General features: G+C 34.3%; 1 protein-coding gene across 7 annotated transcripts in view; it reads right to left on the bottom strand.

Moving 5' to 3' along the window:
- Nucleotides 1-2,160: 2,160 nt before the first annotated feature.
- Nucleotides 2,161-16,872, bottom strand: part of LOC149542888 (Transducin/WD40 repeat-like superfamily protein) — a 233,109-nt gene continuing 218,397 nt past the window's right edge. For 5 of the 7 annotated variants that reach the window (XR_016355550.1, XR_016355551.1, XR_016355553.1 and 2 more), the window contains 2 exons: nucleotides 3,161-3,279; nucleotides 2,161-2,633 (listed from right to left, as the gene is read on the bottom strand). Coding sequence is in view for 3 of the 7 variants with exons in the window: in XM_089797809.1 (XP_089653935.1) it covers nucleotides 3,196-3,279 (84 nt within the window). In the remaining 4 variants the exon portion in view is untranslated. The remainder of the gene's footprint in view (nucleotides 2,634-3,160; nucleotides 3,280-16,872) is intronic. The other 2 variants (XR_016355552.1, XM_089797810.1) reach the window with 1 other exon arrangement.

Below are 16,872 nucleotides of genomic sequence, written 5' to 3'. Positions count from 1 at the left end.
ATTATGGTGGTTGTGTTTGCAATGATCTAAGTAGAACTAACTTGGCATATATCTTAAAACATTTTATATTGAATTCACTTGGGACCATACTGAAAAATTCTTGCAATTAAAAATTGACATTTGAGCTCTTATGATCATGTTGTTCGACCAAATACCTTTGAGTAGAGGGTTAAAAGTTGCTCTTCATACATGTGGGTTATTACAAATACTCACAAAAGTTAGGCCCCAAAACTCGCTAATTGATAACTTCACATTGTAGAAACTTAGTGTTTAAAACATCCACACTGGGCACATTTTCCATCTATAATACGAATTGGATAAAAGTCCTCACACACACACGCACACACCGCGTGCGCGCGTGCGCACACACACACAATGTAACACCAATGTTGGGGTATGTTGGGACGTCGGGAGGCAGAGACACGTTTTTAAGATGGGGGGAGGCAAGGGGTGTTGTATACTATACATATAGACCTTGAGATGCTAGTTATGAAATGATGTTTTAATATAACGTATCAAATTGAGATACTTAACATATCAAAATTGCAACATGAACTGGAACAATTGAACATTGAACATAGTAACATAGTACATACCCAATAGTAACATTCAAAAATCAAAATTCAAATAGAAATTCAAGCACTCGTCCCAGTACCAGCGTGGTTGCTAAGGGCAGAGGTGGGCATATTTGGGTACTCCAAGAGTCTAGTGCCTGGTGCCTGATGTAGGGATGTCCCAAGGGCATGTACTTTAAGGTCTGGGGGGTGTGCGTCTCTGGGTTTCACTAATTATATGGTATGCCTATGTGCATTAGAAACAATAATGACATTTGTATTTTTCCTTACAAATAGTGATATTGAAGGAAGGTTTATAGTGTAGAAAGTAATCATGTATTGGGTCTTGCCCTTTTGTAGAACCTAGTAAAGCTATTGAAGTAATTTTTTATTTCCATGTGCTTTATGGATTCATAAATTACATAAGCAATTATAATGAAATGGGATCTAGAGAACTAGTAAAAAAAATCTCTATATATTTTTCTCCTGAACAACATTCTCGACAGAATTCTAAGAAATTGTCAAATTAAGAATGGGGTACTATGGAGGTTTACACTTCTATTTTTAAGGAAGAGGAGGTCCTGTGAAAATTTCTGTTTTGGCTATGGAATTATTTTTAAAAATTTCCTAGAAAGTAGAAGCTCCTATTTTTTAGTGAGCAAGTGAAAATAGGGCAGGGCTAGAAATCACCCACCAGCTTAGGAACATTATTGCCATTTCAAACATCTATGTTTAGATTTTCATTTTTAAAAAAAATTAAATTGTTTCTATGTAGCGCAAAGTATAGACAACAAAGGCAATGTATTAATGAGATCACCAACTTCCTTAAATTTTATAGTTTTAACTTTTAGGCCGAACTTGACTACAAGATCTATGAAGCCACCAGCTCCAAAATATTCCTAAAAAGTCTCAAATCACTCCAACTCTATTTTTGGGATGTCCCCTTCCACGAGACCCCACCTAATTCTCAAAAGACTGAGATGTGTGCAAACTAGGATGGTAATGAGTAACAACAACATAAATTGGATTATGCACAAATTTGGCAAAAAAATGTATACCAAAAGGAAAACTGAATTTGCTTCAACATTTAGTAATAAACCATTGATAATGAGTAACTTCGTCAAAGACTAGAAGAATTAAAAGAAAAAGGAAAAAACACCATGCAATAGTGCATCAACCATTATCAGGAACCTACATAATTTCTGTTCTTTATTTTATCAGTGTTCCCTAAATATATAAATATAAATATGAAAAAATGGATAAATCATAAAACACAATAGAACTTGATCGTGCCAAAATATGTATGAAATAACATGCACATGCAAAGTTCCAGGTGAAGAGAGCAATCAACTGTCAGTTTCTTGAATAGCATATATTGGAATATACACACAGTGACAAAACAGTGAACATAATCCAACTTCATCTAACCAAACTCTACAAGAAGTCGTAATCCCATGGATAAAGATATAATCCATTTCCAATTTTTCAACAATTTTATTACTTTATAATGTTTCATTCCTGGATAAAACTTGAGGTTTTTCAGTTTGTGAGCATGGAGACAAAAGTGAAATTTCATACATAATTACCTAATTGTGCTAAATACCAGTTAATGCAAAAGCTTATTTTGGTAGACATAACCTTTATAAATCCAAATGATTGTCTCTTGGGAATGTTTGTAGAACATATTACATACAAAATTTAAAGCAAGTGAAACAACATCACAAACACACAGCCAAGTCTTGCCAATGACATTGTATGAGTATCGACTACGGAATTGTCAATATCAATTTCTAGAACATATTACATACGAAATTTAAAGCAAGTGAACCAACATCACAAACACAGAGCTGAGTCTTGCCAATGACATTGTATGAGTATCGACTATGGAATTGTCAATATCAAGATTCAATACAAATACTGCACTAATGATGATAATTTATGGCCCAGAATTAATTTCAATAGCTTCATAAGAATGGCATATCAGCAATATCAACACCTCCAAACTTCAGTTGTGCTATGACAGGAAGCTGTGATCATAGTGCGTACAACTTTCCTTCCAATGATAGCTTACACTGATACCTACATGGCAAATATAGTAAGATGCAAATGTATGAAGTGACTACCTAATATCTAGTCTTCATAGAAAAGACTACAATGCTTTGGAAATGCTTAACATTCAACTACTCAAGGTTTCACCACTCGCAGAAAGATATTATGATAGATCCTCTGATTTTTCCTAAAAACTTCACTATAAAATAGGAGACCTTCAATTATAAATGAAGAAAGGTTCATCTGTTTTCATCCTTATTTAATCTAAGCACAATTCATCAACAGTTTCAATCCACTAGCATAGCACCTAGGATGTTAATAGAATTGGTGACCCTGTCAGAGTTTTGTAAAAGGTTATCCTTCCAACTAATAAGCTACCAGCTACTTGACTCTGACCCAGATTCATTGAAAGATGTACGTTATAGAAACTGAAAAATATCATAAAACAAGACTGCTTTTCGCCAATGACTTTAAAAAAGCATCAATGTGGCATGTCAACATCAAGATTTGATAAAAAAATGTTACAACAATGCAGAGAAGTATGGCCCCTTACTGACCTGAAAACTACAGAAGTATGCCATGTTCGCAGATATCAGCACTTCCAAACTCGAATTGTGCTATCAACAGAGGATGTGATCATGCAGCTTTCCTTTGGATGATAGCTTACACTGGTTACCTATGCGGCAGAAGGAGTAAGATGCATATGTATTTACTATTAAGAGGCCGCAAAATTCTTGCACCAGAGAACGACAAAATTGTCTTGGTAATCCTTAATATTCAAATACATAAGTTTTCACCACTTACTGAAAAATATTATGATGACAGATCTTTGGTAAGAGGAAACAGAGAATTACTACGAAATAAGTAGCTGTACCAGTAATAACAAAATAATGCTGAATTATTTTCTATCAGGCAAGTTTCTTGGTTTCTTCTTACTTGATCACCACAACTCATCAACAGCTCAAATTCATTACTATTACCCCTACCATTTTTCTAGCAATAGTGACCCTAGCAGAGATTTGTAAAGGGTAGGTAACGTTCCTAATTATAAATTATCATCTACTTGAGTTTGTTTGTCTGAGAATCATGGATAGATGTATCTTAATCTACTAATAGTCCCACAATTAAGCTTTCACTTGCATCGCCAACTTCTTGCCTGATCTAGATTTCTCAATCTCATGCATTTACCACATAAATTTTGAATTTATCCAGAAATACCCTATCCCCATGACCACTTCTTCGAAAAACATTAAATAAAACAACAAAAGATAAGGTGTGTCAATAGGGTTATATGATGGGGAACGACTGCAATTTGATTTCCATTTTAATAAGCTCTTACTATTGATTGAATAGGAAACTAGCTACTTCATAAAATTAAAATTGCATGTCACCAGATATTTCAGCTAAATAAGACATAGCAATTAATAAAGGTATCACCACCACCACCGAACTTCTGTGCTATGTGATGGGGATACTGTTGTCATTCAACTCGTCTAGAACTTTGAAACAATATATGTTCACTGGAAATAAGCCCCCAAAGAATAAGGATTGTTATATTTATTCCTGCTTCCCCTGGCACAGATAGCTCTATCATTTTATTTTGCCATGTTCACATTCCCCAACATCGTCTTTAAGCACTAAGAAAAATGTGTCATTTAATCTTTCCCACCTGTCTTGCACTTATCAATAGGCCAGGTTTACTCTAAGCAGAGATTTAGGAAGCATTGTTCCAGATTTTTCTTTTAGAACACCAAATTTTATCCATTGGGCCTAAATTAAACTTGAATTTGTCAAGCCCCATTGCTATATTCAATTAGTTGGACAATTTTCATATTCTGATCTATGATATTCTGTAATGATCCTGTCTTAAAAAGCTACCAAAATTGAGCTACGACAATTTGTCAAATACTTGGTGTGCAACCGTTAGATGAGCACAGATGCAATGTTTCAAACCATCCACCAAATAAATGGTTATAACAAATGTAGTGAATAACAGTGACACAAACAGGTTCAGAAAAATCTTATTGTATATTGAGGGACTGAACTATTACAAACAAATAACAGTGACTAAATATATGCAATTCTGACTTTTGCTAATAGAGTAACATTAAAAATAAACCTGGGAATTTCCTCACTTAAGCATGAATCCTTGGTATGGCACTTCTCCCTGCCTGGCTGCAATCTCACTGTCGAGGTTTACTGGTGAATTTGAGTCTGACCCAATCTGCCCTTCATGCAATATCGATACTGTTAATTTCATCCCGGACTGTCATATGGGTTTATACTGAATCGTTTTAATTAATCCGACAGTCTGCTATGTTAATACTCAGAACTGATGAACCCGAGTTATATCTCCCAATCTGCCCTCATTCCTGTTTATCGCTGCCGCTGGATATTGTGTGCGAATTGCAACCTGTGATTGGAGCCCGACGGTCTTGATATTAGAAGAATCGTGCCCTGGGTCGTAAATAAATTTGGAGCAGGTTTGAAATATTCTTCCCGTCTTCTAATGACGATTTCAGCTTCAGGAGTTCATGAGCAGTCCCACGAAAATTTGTATAATCTCAAACTCCGATTCTCCTCAATGCTCTCAGCAACTCCTGTGCGCGCCCTTGACCCTACAATTATTACAGCAGGAGATTGATATTCGTTGCCGCCCAGATCGATCATAACTGTACTCGCTTGGCATCAATCCCTGAACCGTTTGTGATCCTTCCGTCTTCAATTCCGAACTCCAACGTCAAAGAATAAGTCACGCGAACTTATCAGTTCGAAATCCTTTTACCTCCTTTGGTATTTTTCAATACCCTCGGCCCAACCTGTATGTGGTTTGGAATATGTCCTCTGCTGTCTTTAATGGCGATTCCGGGATCAAGATCAGTCCACGCGTGTTCGTCTGTAAAATAAATCAAGACCACTTTTAATCTTTGATTCCCCTTAATACCTGCGGCCTGCCTTTATCGAAATTGCATTTCCATCTTCAGGATATATGGACGCCCATGAATACTCCAGCAACAGAACTAAAGGTGCCCTTCTGTTAAGAATTGGTATGAGGGTTTTCTCTGTAAGCCTGATTTCCTTGCTTCAACAATTTTTTTTTCACTGGCAACAGTCCCCACTGAATTGAGTCTTAGAACTGGCCTTAGGCCCAGATTTTTGCCCCAATGAAATGACTGCAGCGTCACTTCCAGTGTGCAATAATTCGAGTGATATTCCACACCCTCAAAATTGCTTATCAATGAGAGTTTTCGTTCCCAAAGATAAATTGAGAATTCGCAGACCGAATGACTACAAATTGCTCCAACTGAAGAAGTAGAATTCTCAAAACCGCTTGTTCTAATGAGTGCCTCTTGTCCCCTTTTTATTCACCTCTTGAGAAGTCGCTGGAAACTTCCGGAACAACTTATTATAATGTATTTATTTATTAATTAACTTTATAAAATTAAATAAATAACTTTATAAAGTTAAAGTACAATCTCAATTCGGCATTAAACAAGTAGGCCCCACTTACTGGATAATAGTTTCCTGAGAGCAAGAATGTAATCATCTGTCATCTGAATGACTCTCTTTCCAAACTTATTTGCCTACGAGAGTCAATGATAGGCAAACTCCCCGGTAGAAGTCATGTTGCTAGAAAGGGGACATGACATATTCTGAAAGCCTGAACAATGCTTGCCAGTTGAGACAAGCATTAAAATAGGAAGACACTGACAAATACATATATTTATTTCATAGTCAGAGATCATTACAAGGTTTGATATCATGTTATATCAATTCTAGGATAATATCTGAGCATTGCCTGTCAAGACTATTCCACTAGGCCGCAAAGCTATCTGGACGATGACAATTAACTGCCCAGTATAAAGAAGAAAAGAAATATCTAAAAGGGTATCATATGCTATGTCAGAGGAGATACAAATTACAAGCCCTCTCATTCAGAGAAGCATAGGAAAAGAGGATTCATATCCATAAAGAAATTTATTTTTTCTCAAGATGCCTCATCTTGGTATGCTCTCTCCATTAGATATTTTATAATCTCAATTGGCAGGAGCTTAAATGATGTCACATTTACCTACAAATAATAAGCATTTTCCCAAATTTTATCTACTTTTGTGAAAATGAAATCAGCTTGGTCAGTAGGAAACCCAATCCCTTTACTGCTAGTTTTTGAATTATCAATGAAATTTGATAAATAACTATAAGTTAATGATATTTTATTTATGTAACCATTTGAACACCAAAAACTATATCAACTCAACCGTCATCCAGCCAGGGCCAAGATATACAAAGTCTCCAACAACATATAATGCCACGTTTCCTTTACCAGCTGTGTATAAATTTTGCCTAATTGAACCTGGAAACAGTTTCTCCACTCCCAAGAACTAACTGTTGGTCTAGGAGGATTCACAAAACAAGGCATCTAAAGTAACACACAAGCCATCCATGTGGCTTGCAGCAACTATGGAGCTACTTCTTCGGTCTATGGTACATAAGAGCACCTCCGAAATGCCCTATGGAACACAAGGATCCATATCCTCTTTCCAACAAGTTTCCCACATGTTCTAGTGGCAGAGCAACACTTTGCAAAGAGACACACTTCTATGAGTATAATGTCCCCGTTTCCTGGGTCAGTCACTTTTGCAAGGGTTGGCCAAATATCAGAGTTACCATAGGCTAATATAAAGGATAGGGAGCCCATTCAAAGGTCTTGTGCCCCTTTTGGGAGGTTTGCCTAGTGTTTTAGGAGCTTAGCACCAATCTCCAATATTTTAGGAGGGGTTTCTAATTTTTTAGGGGACTAGCAGTTTATATGTTAACCACTTGGAGCTTGTGGAGCCTTGCAAGTGGATTGATGAGGCATTTCAAATATTCACACATTTTCCTATATTTATTTCCTGCCAAAGACAGGAATACTATTGCAATCATGTAGTGCAATAAAAAATTAATAAAAATATTTCTTTAACAAATGAAATCTAAGAATTTTTTGAAGGCTTAAACTTATTATAAAGTACATACATTTTTAATATTGTTTGTTAAATAAAAAAAGGTAAATAACCTAAAATCTTATTGCCCCTAGTCAAAAATAGTAAGGGAGAAAATTATTTTTCCCAAACAAAAAATTATAAAAAAATCATGGAGACCTTTTTCGAAGACTCCAGAAACTTCAATTTTTTCCAATTGATCTTTCTGGAAACATCTTAGGAAAAATGGGATTTAGTAAGACTTTGATGTGGACATTTGCCCACAATTTCTCTTGAAGGACAGTGAAGGGAATTTCAAAGAGATTTTTGATAGTTGGCTGAACGTTTTGGATGAAGAGGCCATGGAGATGGAGAGAGTTGTGAAGCTGGGGCAGTAGTGTATTCAGAACAGGATTTTTTTTACCACATCTTTTGTTTTCTATGTCAATAATAGTTGCAAAATTAATGAACGGGGGATTTGCAGAATCAATGAAAAAGGGATTTGTAAGATAGAAACTAAATCTTCATGCCAATATTGTTTTGGTTGTAGAGGAGTGAAATTGAAAGAAATTTGCAGACTTTTTGGCATAGCCTTTGGTTTCTGCTCTTTTGATTATGTAAGTTTCTTCTTCCACATTTCAGCTTAAATTCTGCAATCAATTTGATGTCTTTGTTAATAGTACTTGCAGAATCGAAGAACAGGGGATTTTTCGGATGGAGATTAAATCTTCACTGGAACATCTTGTCATTATTTTTTATTTTCATCTTAATAAGTTATTCTTGCAACATTTGGATAATCTCTTTGTATTAACATTCCACATCAAATTCCATGATCAATTGGTGGCCACACTAATGGCAATTCCAGGATGGATAAGCAGGAGATTTTAAGATGGAAATTGAGTCTTCACATGGGCCTTATTTGGTTTTAGAAGACATATTGAAATTGAATCAGTAGATATCAATTTACTTCCCATTGCCTTTTTTGTGTTGTAAATGTATACAGTATGATGAAAATGAACATGCCAACCAGATTCCTTTGTAAATGCAAACCAAATTTTGCATTAAACAATAATATATAATTGGTCTATCTTATTTTCACTGTACACATATCTATCTTATTTTTACTGCACAAAGATTCACATGTAAGTTTTGCTCATTTCCAAGCTAGAAAATTTAAAAATTTGCATTTTCCGACTACCCTGTCTTTTGTCACTAATGTTCATGTTCTGTACTTTAATTTAATGATATTGAATCATTATAACAAATTATTGTATTATATTGTTTAAATGTATTTATTAAGAAGTATATATCATGACTCAATATCTTTGTTGTAATCAATCTTTCACATTGCACCATAACTTTCCCCTCAGACATTTCAAGGAAACTGATGACCTTTAATGTTTTACCGTCTGTAACACTCTTTTATTCAATTTACCGCAGGGAACAAATAAAGTTGCAGCTTCTGAAACAAACCTGTGAAATTTTATGCGAGTACTTTTACTGTTCAGTATTTATTAGAATCCAAAGGTTTTGCATACAAAATAATTAGTGTTTTTTATAGTTAATGAAATGCATAACTGTCAATTAATGTTAGAATGACAGAAACACTAAGAATTGAAACTTAAGGACTGTTAAAATTCTGTCATCTGTTGTAGTTTAAAGCTATTTAATATTTGGGGTATATTTTTTACCATTATGCATGCTGCAGCAGTGCAAACCAGAAAAATAGAAATAAAAAATTAATCTGCATGACTGTCAATATTAGAGTTTTGAATGGCATATCATATTTTTTCATATGTGACGTTGCCTAATGGGTTAAATAAAATGGAATCGTTTTTTTTCCTTTTAAGAATAAAGTAGGACACTAGCTGTAGTAGATAGGTAGGTAGAGTTTGGTTTCTCGTATGGTTTCTATATTCTGGAGCACTGGCCTTATTGTGGTTCTATAGCATTTAATAATTATTGTGGCTCTATAGCATTTAATAATTGTGTTCATGCATTTTTTCTTAGTTATCATGTTATTTGAATATTTTTGTTCTTTGACTTTATTATATATTTATTTTCTATGATTGTTAGATCAGTTTCTAGAATTTGCAGCTTGTAAGTTTAACTTTCCAATTCATGTATTATTATAATTGTTAATTCCTCCTTCCTAATGCATCTGTACTCTTCTTTGGTATCAATTTTCTGTATTTTCCCTCTCTTAAGTGAACAGCTCTATGTTTTAAAGGACATTCCTGTATTGATGATTCAAGTTAATTTTATTTTCCTTGTACTCATGAAGATGCTATTTTAGTTTCTTGTTCATCTCAATGAATGAATCTATGCCACTAATCCTACTAAAATGCTGAGTAACTTCCAACCTGAGTTATTCCACAAAATGTTATACATTTAAATCTAAAATCAATTTAATATATTTTTACTTCTCTGTATCACAATTGTTATCTCTATCTTAATAGTTATTTCTCTCCCTCTCTCTCATCATTCTTTATTTCAATTTTCAGCCATACATATCTACTTTCCTTCCAATCTATTTGGCAGGAACTTTGACACATTGCATCACTTGTTTAGAAGAGTCTCTATATTTTAGATGAGTGGGAATTGGCTTGCTTATTTTAGACATCACTAGGAAACCGAGTGTATCCTCAATTTTCACTAGAAGAGGTCAACTGGATGGTTTCAAAAAATTTAAACAATTAAAGTATAACTTTAATATTTTAATTAAAGAAATATAAATTACTTTATTATAAAGTTGCTTTACGAGGAAATTAAAGTGACTGTTTAACAAGGACGCACACTGTCTAAGTTCCTGCGCAATATAATTAGGTTGTAGTCAAAATGTAAGTATTGTTAAAGAAAATGTCAAATTGAACGAGCAAGTTGTCAACATAATATTAATTATGAGTGTATCGGTCCGTAGATAGTACTACGATGTAGAATTCCTAGAAGAAATTAAAAGAAATCAAAGATTTGAAAATGGTTTTTGTTCTTAATTCATTGTAATCTTCATACATTAAAATAAGAGTTACATGTATAGTTTGAAGTTTAAAATGTTTGAGAAAATGAATTCAACAAAATAATATAAAAACATTCACTTGAATATGTTGAATAAAATATTTTTTTGAACTTTCTTATAAAATTACTGGAATAGTATAGAACCAAAAATAATAATATCAATGATAAATGTTCTAGATTGTAGGTTGTCATAGATTACAAAATCGAGCTGTTGACCTTCATTCATTGGGCATTGATCTTCAAGAAACTGATATAACACATATAGACCATAAATACCGAAAAAATATCCCACTATCTATGCTACAAGCATTTGTGAAGACAAACTATCTGTATCCTTGGTGTTGCTTTCAGCTACTAATTCAACTATGAATTGACAATTGTATCATCCACATAGGCCCACAAATATAGTGAAGGTCAGAGTTCATATGAATATTTGTGCTGAGACTCATAATAAATAGTAGGTTATAAAGTTTGAAAATAATATTTCTTTTTGTTTAAGGACAAAAGCTAGAAAGCTAGACTCGTGACTTCAGCACACTTCCACCAATAGAATTAGAGATAAATGTTTTCAATTAAAATAAGAAATTTGCAATATATATTAAAACTATATAGAATATAAAGGTTTTGAATATTTCAATGTTGCGATTGAACAATTTGTTGGGTGAATATTTTGCAAGTGATAGTTTGTGAAAATCCAATCGTAAAATAGGTAGACTAGCTAGAGTGTACAAGACCAAGTCTCTCCTACATTAAAGGGAAGGCTACCCCTTCTCATTATTCCTTGGATCAACTCAAGGTAAGCAAGAAGTTGAGAGATTTTGTGAGGGAAATTACCAATGTTCTTTCCTCTTAGCTTTCAGGAAAAAATCCACTGACCTGTGGAGCGAGTAATGGGTAATATGAAATCTCTAACTACACTTCTATCTAGTAGCTAGAAACGGTGATACTGATAAACTAACACTAACTCAAAGGCTAGTTGGAAGTGTACTAGTTTGGCTCTAGGTCCTGTTTTAATCTAATTTATAAGAAAAATCACTACTATTGGGGCGCGAAGGCTTCCAAAAGTAGATGATCTCTATTCTATGAGAAAACCTTCTACCATTAGGGCGCAAAGACTTCTAGAAGTAGGGAAATTCTAACTATTTTTCGTGAATTTGAGATGGCAATACAAGCTACAATCAAAGCTTCTAGCCTACGTATCACCAGAATCACTCCAATCAAAGCTTCCAATCCAATTGCTTCTTTTATTCACTTTTCTCCCAAATTTGTACTCCACAATCAAAGTTATGCTTGCACAAGTTTGGAAAGGCTTTCTTGCATACAACAAAAGATGAATTTTACAATGAGGGGACACTACTTTATATAGGCAAAATAGTTGAGAAAAAGGAGAAAAAAGTGGGACCAACTCAACCAACTTTGACCCGGTCTATTTAACAAGAGAAATTATTGGGTTACATGTCATTACACATGTAAATCATATTATATGCAATTACACGATTTCCTGCAATACATCCTCACGAACTACAAAACTAAAAAATAAGAAGAAGAAGAAAGAGTTGAGGCTATTGATTCTAAATGAATCAATCCTGTGGATTATTGGCAAAGGCCTTGTACAGCTGTACTTGATGATGATCACAAGATCGGAAATTCCTATATTCTATGCCACTACATTCATAATGATGACTTTCCAATTGTGATTTGAAAATTTGACGTGATCAAGCTTTTCCTCATTCCAAGTTGTGAATTATCTTGTCAGACTAGCACATTCTGGATTTTTCAGCACTTTAAAGACCTTCTCAATGAAGTTCGGAGGTAAACTTGGAACAACTTTTCGACAAGCATCTGCAACTTCTTTATTTTTATTTATTTTTTAAAAAAAGTGCTTGGTGCATTCCCACACGAACTCAAGTTCTCGGACACCCATTAGGAAAATGAAGATCAAATGAATTAGTGCTTCTTGAGAATCAAAACATGCCTTCCTAATGGGATATCTCTATTTTTTTGTAGAAGTTATAACATATCTTGAAGAGTGTACTACAACATGAAGATGATAACGATGATAACATCTTCCAATGAGATTGAATCCTTGAGAACTTTGGGATTTCAGATACAATGAAAAATACATGAGGGGTGGATATTCAAAGTATGGATTAGACACTTATGGAACACATATGATGGCTGGAAATGAACCATAAAGCATATGTATTTGAATGGAAAGGACCAAAGTCGAACTTGGAAAGATGGATTGCATGTGGGCAATGATGAGCTTTCATTGGTATGGTCAAGAATGCAAATTGGGATGCATATGAATGCATACAAATGATAACGTTTGACTTTAAAAGCATGACCTTTAGTCAAAAATGAGTTCTCTGGATGTCATTACATGTAAAGTGGATTACATGTAAAATGAAAATGCATTTAAGTTCAAAAGATGGAAATGCCTGTAAATGGGAATGAAGGATGAGATTGCACATAAATGTCGACAGAGGGTGAAATTACAGTTAGAAATTTGTTCAACACTCCCCTCGAAAATCGTGGCAAAGGCTTAACCGCCTCCTGTGTACTATAAGTTGAGTGGTTGTATCGGCCATTGATAGATCAGTCTTTTAGTGCAACGACAACCCCATTCTAACAAGTGGTATCAGAGCTCGATCACAAATTCAAATCCTCAGACCCTCGGGTAATGCTGAGGGGGAAATTGTTGAAAATTTGTTCAGTGCTCCCCTCAAGATTCGTGACAAGGGCTCAACCGCCTCTTGTGTAATGTGTTGGTTACCAAAACCGTAAATTGGAAATCCAAGAGCTTGCCACTTCTTCGGTAAGATTCCGCAATCAATTTTGGCCAATGAACAAGAATCACCTTGATTCCCCTTCACCTCAGGCTCCACTACACCTAGGCGGGTAGACCTTCTCCTCAAACCTAATCACTTGGTTCAAACCTTTTCTAAAGCGAATTTATGTTTTGGAGTTCTCCGGCTAGGAAGGTCCTCGAACTTGATTAAAATGAAACTGAATATTGAGTGTTTGAATTGAATGTTTTGTATAAAGTTTTGTTAATAATGAATTTGATGCTTGTAAGAAGGAAGATATAGATTTTATGACTTCAATAATAGAAAGACTAGTGCCTCTTCTCATCAGGGCAATAGAGTCAACTTCGGTGAATTTTCACGTACGACTTTATAAAGTTCTTATGCATTTGAACTGCCAACAATTTCATAATCAAGATGCGACAATCCAAATATTATGCAAACTTAAATTAATCCAACTTGAACTTTAACTCCTCTAGTAGGGAGACAAACTGGACACAAATACAAAAACAATTAAATATTTCACTATATCTATGATGAACACATTTAAGATGCTAAATGACTGTATCCACTTATCTGACATTTAAATTGTACACATAATTCCAAAAAATAATTACAAAGGGCAATCTCCATGTCTCCAACATAAGCAAAAAACATAAAGGACTTATTTATTTATTAAAATATGATAAATAAATTAATTTACAAAGTCATATTAAAGCACTTTATCCCTCCATACAAAATAAACATATTACACTTTCTCTTGAGAACATGGATGTTCGAATATGTCTTGTTTGAACAAAATATCCCCTACTTATATCTTTTCAATTTCCAATAGAGTTGCATCTTTTAATCAAGGAGTGTCAACTTAGTAATCATACCTATTGATTATAACTATGCACTTTTGTCTCATCTTGTAATCACTAATAGTTAATATTAATGAACATATTCTTCTTAAAATTATGTGTATGTAAAAGATAAACTTTTTACTCCACCGCTCTTCAATATATTCATTAGTTTTTGCTTACGATGATATTTGGATATGTTTATTACAATAATAAAAAATATATGCGCATCTATTTATTACCACTTCACCATTGCCGTGAATTAATGTCCATTCGATCGCTTTTTTGCATGGGACTTTAGTTGCTCATTCTATGCGTAGCATCTCACTTGATGATTGATGGAAAACCATATATCTTTGCTATCAAAAACAAAAATAATACTCCAAAATGCTCGAACGGTATGCTTCCTGAGTTCAAGCATATAAGGTAATTATTGATAACACCCGTGACGTCCTTCAAGACTCTTCAAATCTTCACAATGGTTCCTAGGTTCATTTCCAACACTAGTTGTTTGACATTCCTCACCGTATCTCTTTTTTGTGTTTGCAGGTGATCATGGTCTCCTCACGCAGCAAATTACTTTGTCCATCATGGATTTCTTCATTTATCAATTGTTTGTTTGATGGTGACAAATCAAGATCTAAGAACATGATCTAAACTTGCCCCTCACTCACTGATGGAGACATCTAATTTATTGTCCCTCTCAAACTTCTTTCATTTAATTCGTGGTCATCATCAAATATTTGCAACTCCGTATATATTTCTTTGTTCTATCAAACTTGACTGTAGTAGAAATTGTGGTGGAAATTTGACTCTCCCTTCTCTTGGATTGAGAAACTCATCGAGATCCATTTAAGCTACTGGAGGTGATCATCCAAAAATTGTATTGAAGGAGAACATTGAGACCTGTCTATGGTGTACACTTGTATAGATTCCTCAGGCACACGAAATATCTCCAATCTCTTCCCCTTTTACTTTGTTGTCTTTGCCTTATTTACTCTAGACTTATTGTTTTTTGCTTCATATTATATATATATATATATATATGTTCTCTAATTTATCTTCCGAACTAGCCAACATCTTAACAGGATGGTATTAGCTGGAGTTGGGCCTAGTGCATTATCATAGTCAAATCTCATTTTTCCAATACCTTAGGGAAATTTTTCTTTTGTGAATTGAAGGCTTCAGATTCCTGGGGAGAAACCTAGTGACGATTTAGTTCTTGCTGAATGTGCAATCTTCCACATATTTGTATGAGTAATTAGATGATTTTGATTTATCCCACAGCAATATGAACACCAATCTTCTAGCATGCCCCTTGTAGGTCTTAACTTTGAGCCACACGAACATGAACATCTAACTCTTCAAGATTTATACAACTTGTGATGATTTTGCATTTGCACATACATACAAAAAGATTCTCCTTTCAGTATTGTTTCTAGAACTTCAAAATTCTGCAAATTTTAAGGTTCCATCATACTGTAAGTTGAGTGGTTGTATCAGGCATTGACAGATCGGTCTTTTGGTGCAACGGCAACCCCATTCTAACAATTACATGTAATCACGTGTGGAGAATGAGATGCAGTGTGTCATGACATAAAAAGTGGAATTACCTATAATTGCTCTTGAAGTGTAATTGCATATGAAAGGAATAGATGCAATGTGCCTTGGCATGTAATGGCAAATATGGAATGAAACGATGTAGTTGCAAGATGAGGTGGAAGGTGGAGTGAAGTGAAACGTGTTCAAGCTCTTGGGAAAGAACTTGCAATTTCTTCCAAAAGAAGAAAAACGAGAAAGTAAGCAAACAAACAACGAAAAACTTTGGTCTTAAACTCAAACATGTCAACAAGCAAGTTACTTCAACATACAAATCCGAATTTGGAATTTGGGAAAAAACCAAAAGTATGAAAATGACAATTTTCATCATTTTTAAAGAAAAAATGAACTTTTCACAGCATATATATGGACAAGTGTGCAACTTCAAGCTAAAATATGCATGGAAATAGCAAGATAAGCATGAATTGATGAGCAAGTTTGGAAAAGTCCACTTACTTAGAGATCAAAGAACCAAAATAGTAAGTTTTATAGACTTTAAGACTAATTCTCCTCCAAATTAGGATTCTCAAAAAATAATTTGACTTCTTCCACACTTGCATTCAACAAATATTAATGAGCTGTCGATTTTGACATGAATGCCAAAAACATGGTCTCCAAAGGCAATAGCATGCATTAGAACTCAAAAACAACCCCTGTTGATCCAAACATATGGGCTGGAAATGTCATTGTTTTAGTGTTTTTAAAAAAAAGCATGTCCTTTTCATGCAAAAATCTGGGCTGCTTTTGCAAAAATGTGGTTCATAAATGCATATAAACTAATCATTTTTGACTTGTGAATTCAAAAACGACTTCCCCAAATGCTAATACATGGATCCAAATGCAAGAGTGTGGCTTCAAAATGCATATACATGGATAAAAATCTCAAATTTCTAGGCGTTCTTAGCAAAAACGTGATTCGTATAGGACATGAAATGAAATGGTTTTTACCTCTAACGGCAAAAACTTGTTCTTCAATAGCAATTATATGGATCAAAACCTCAAAACGACTTCTATTTAAGCCAAAACGTGATCAAAATTGCCCCAG

The sequence above is a fragment of the Cupressus sempervirens genome, chromosome 8 (assembly GCF_028749045.1).
Source record: "Cupressus sempervirens isolate cs-2001-9-10 chromosome 8, ASM2874904v1, whole genome shotgun sequence".
Lineage (NCBI taxonomy): Eukaryota > Viridiplantae > Streptophyta > Pinopsida > Cupressales > Cupressaceae > Cupressus > Cupressus sempervirens.
This window is presented reverse-complemented; position numbering and strand designations above follow the sequence as displayed.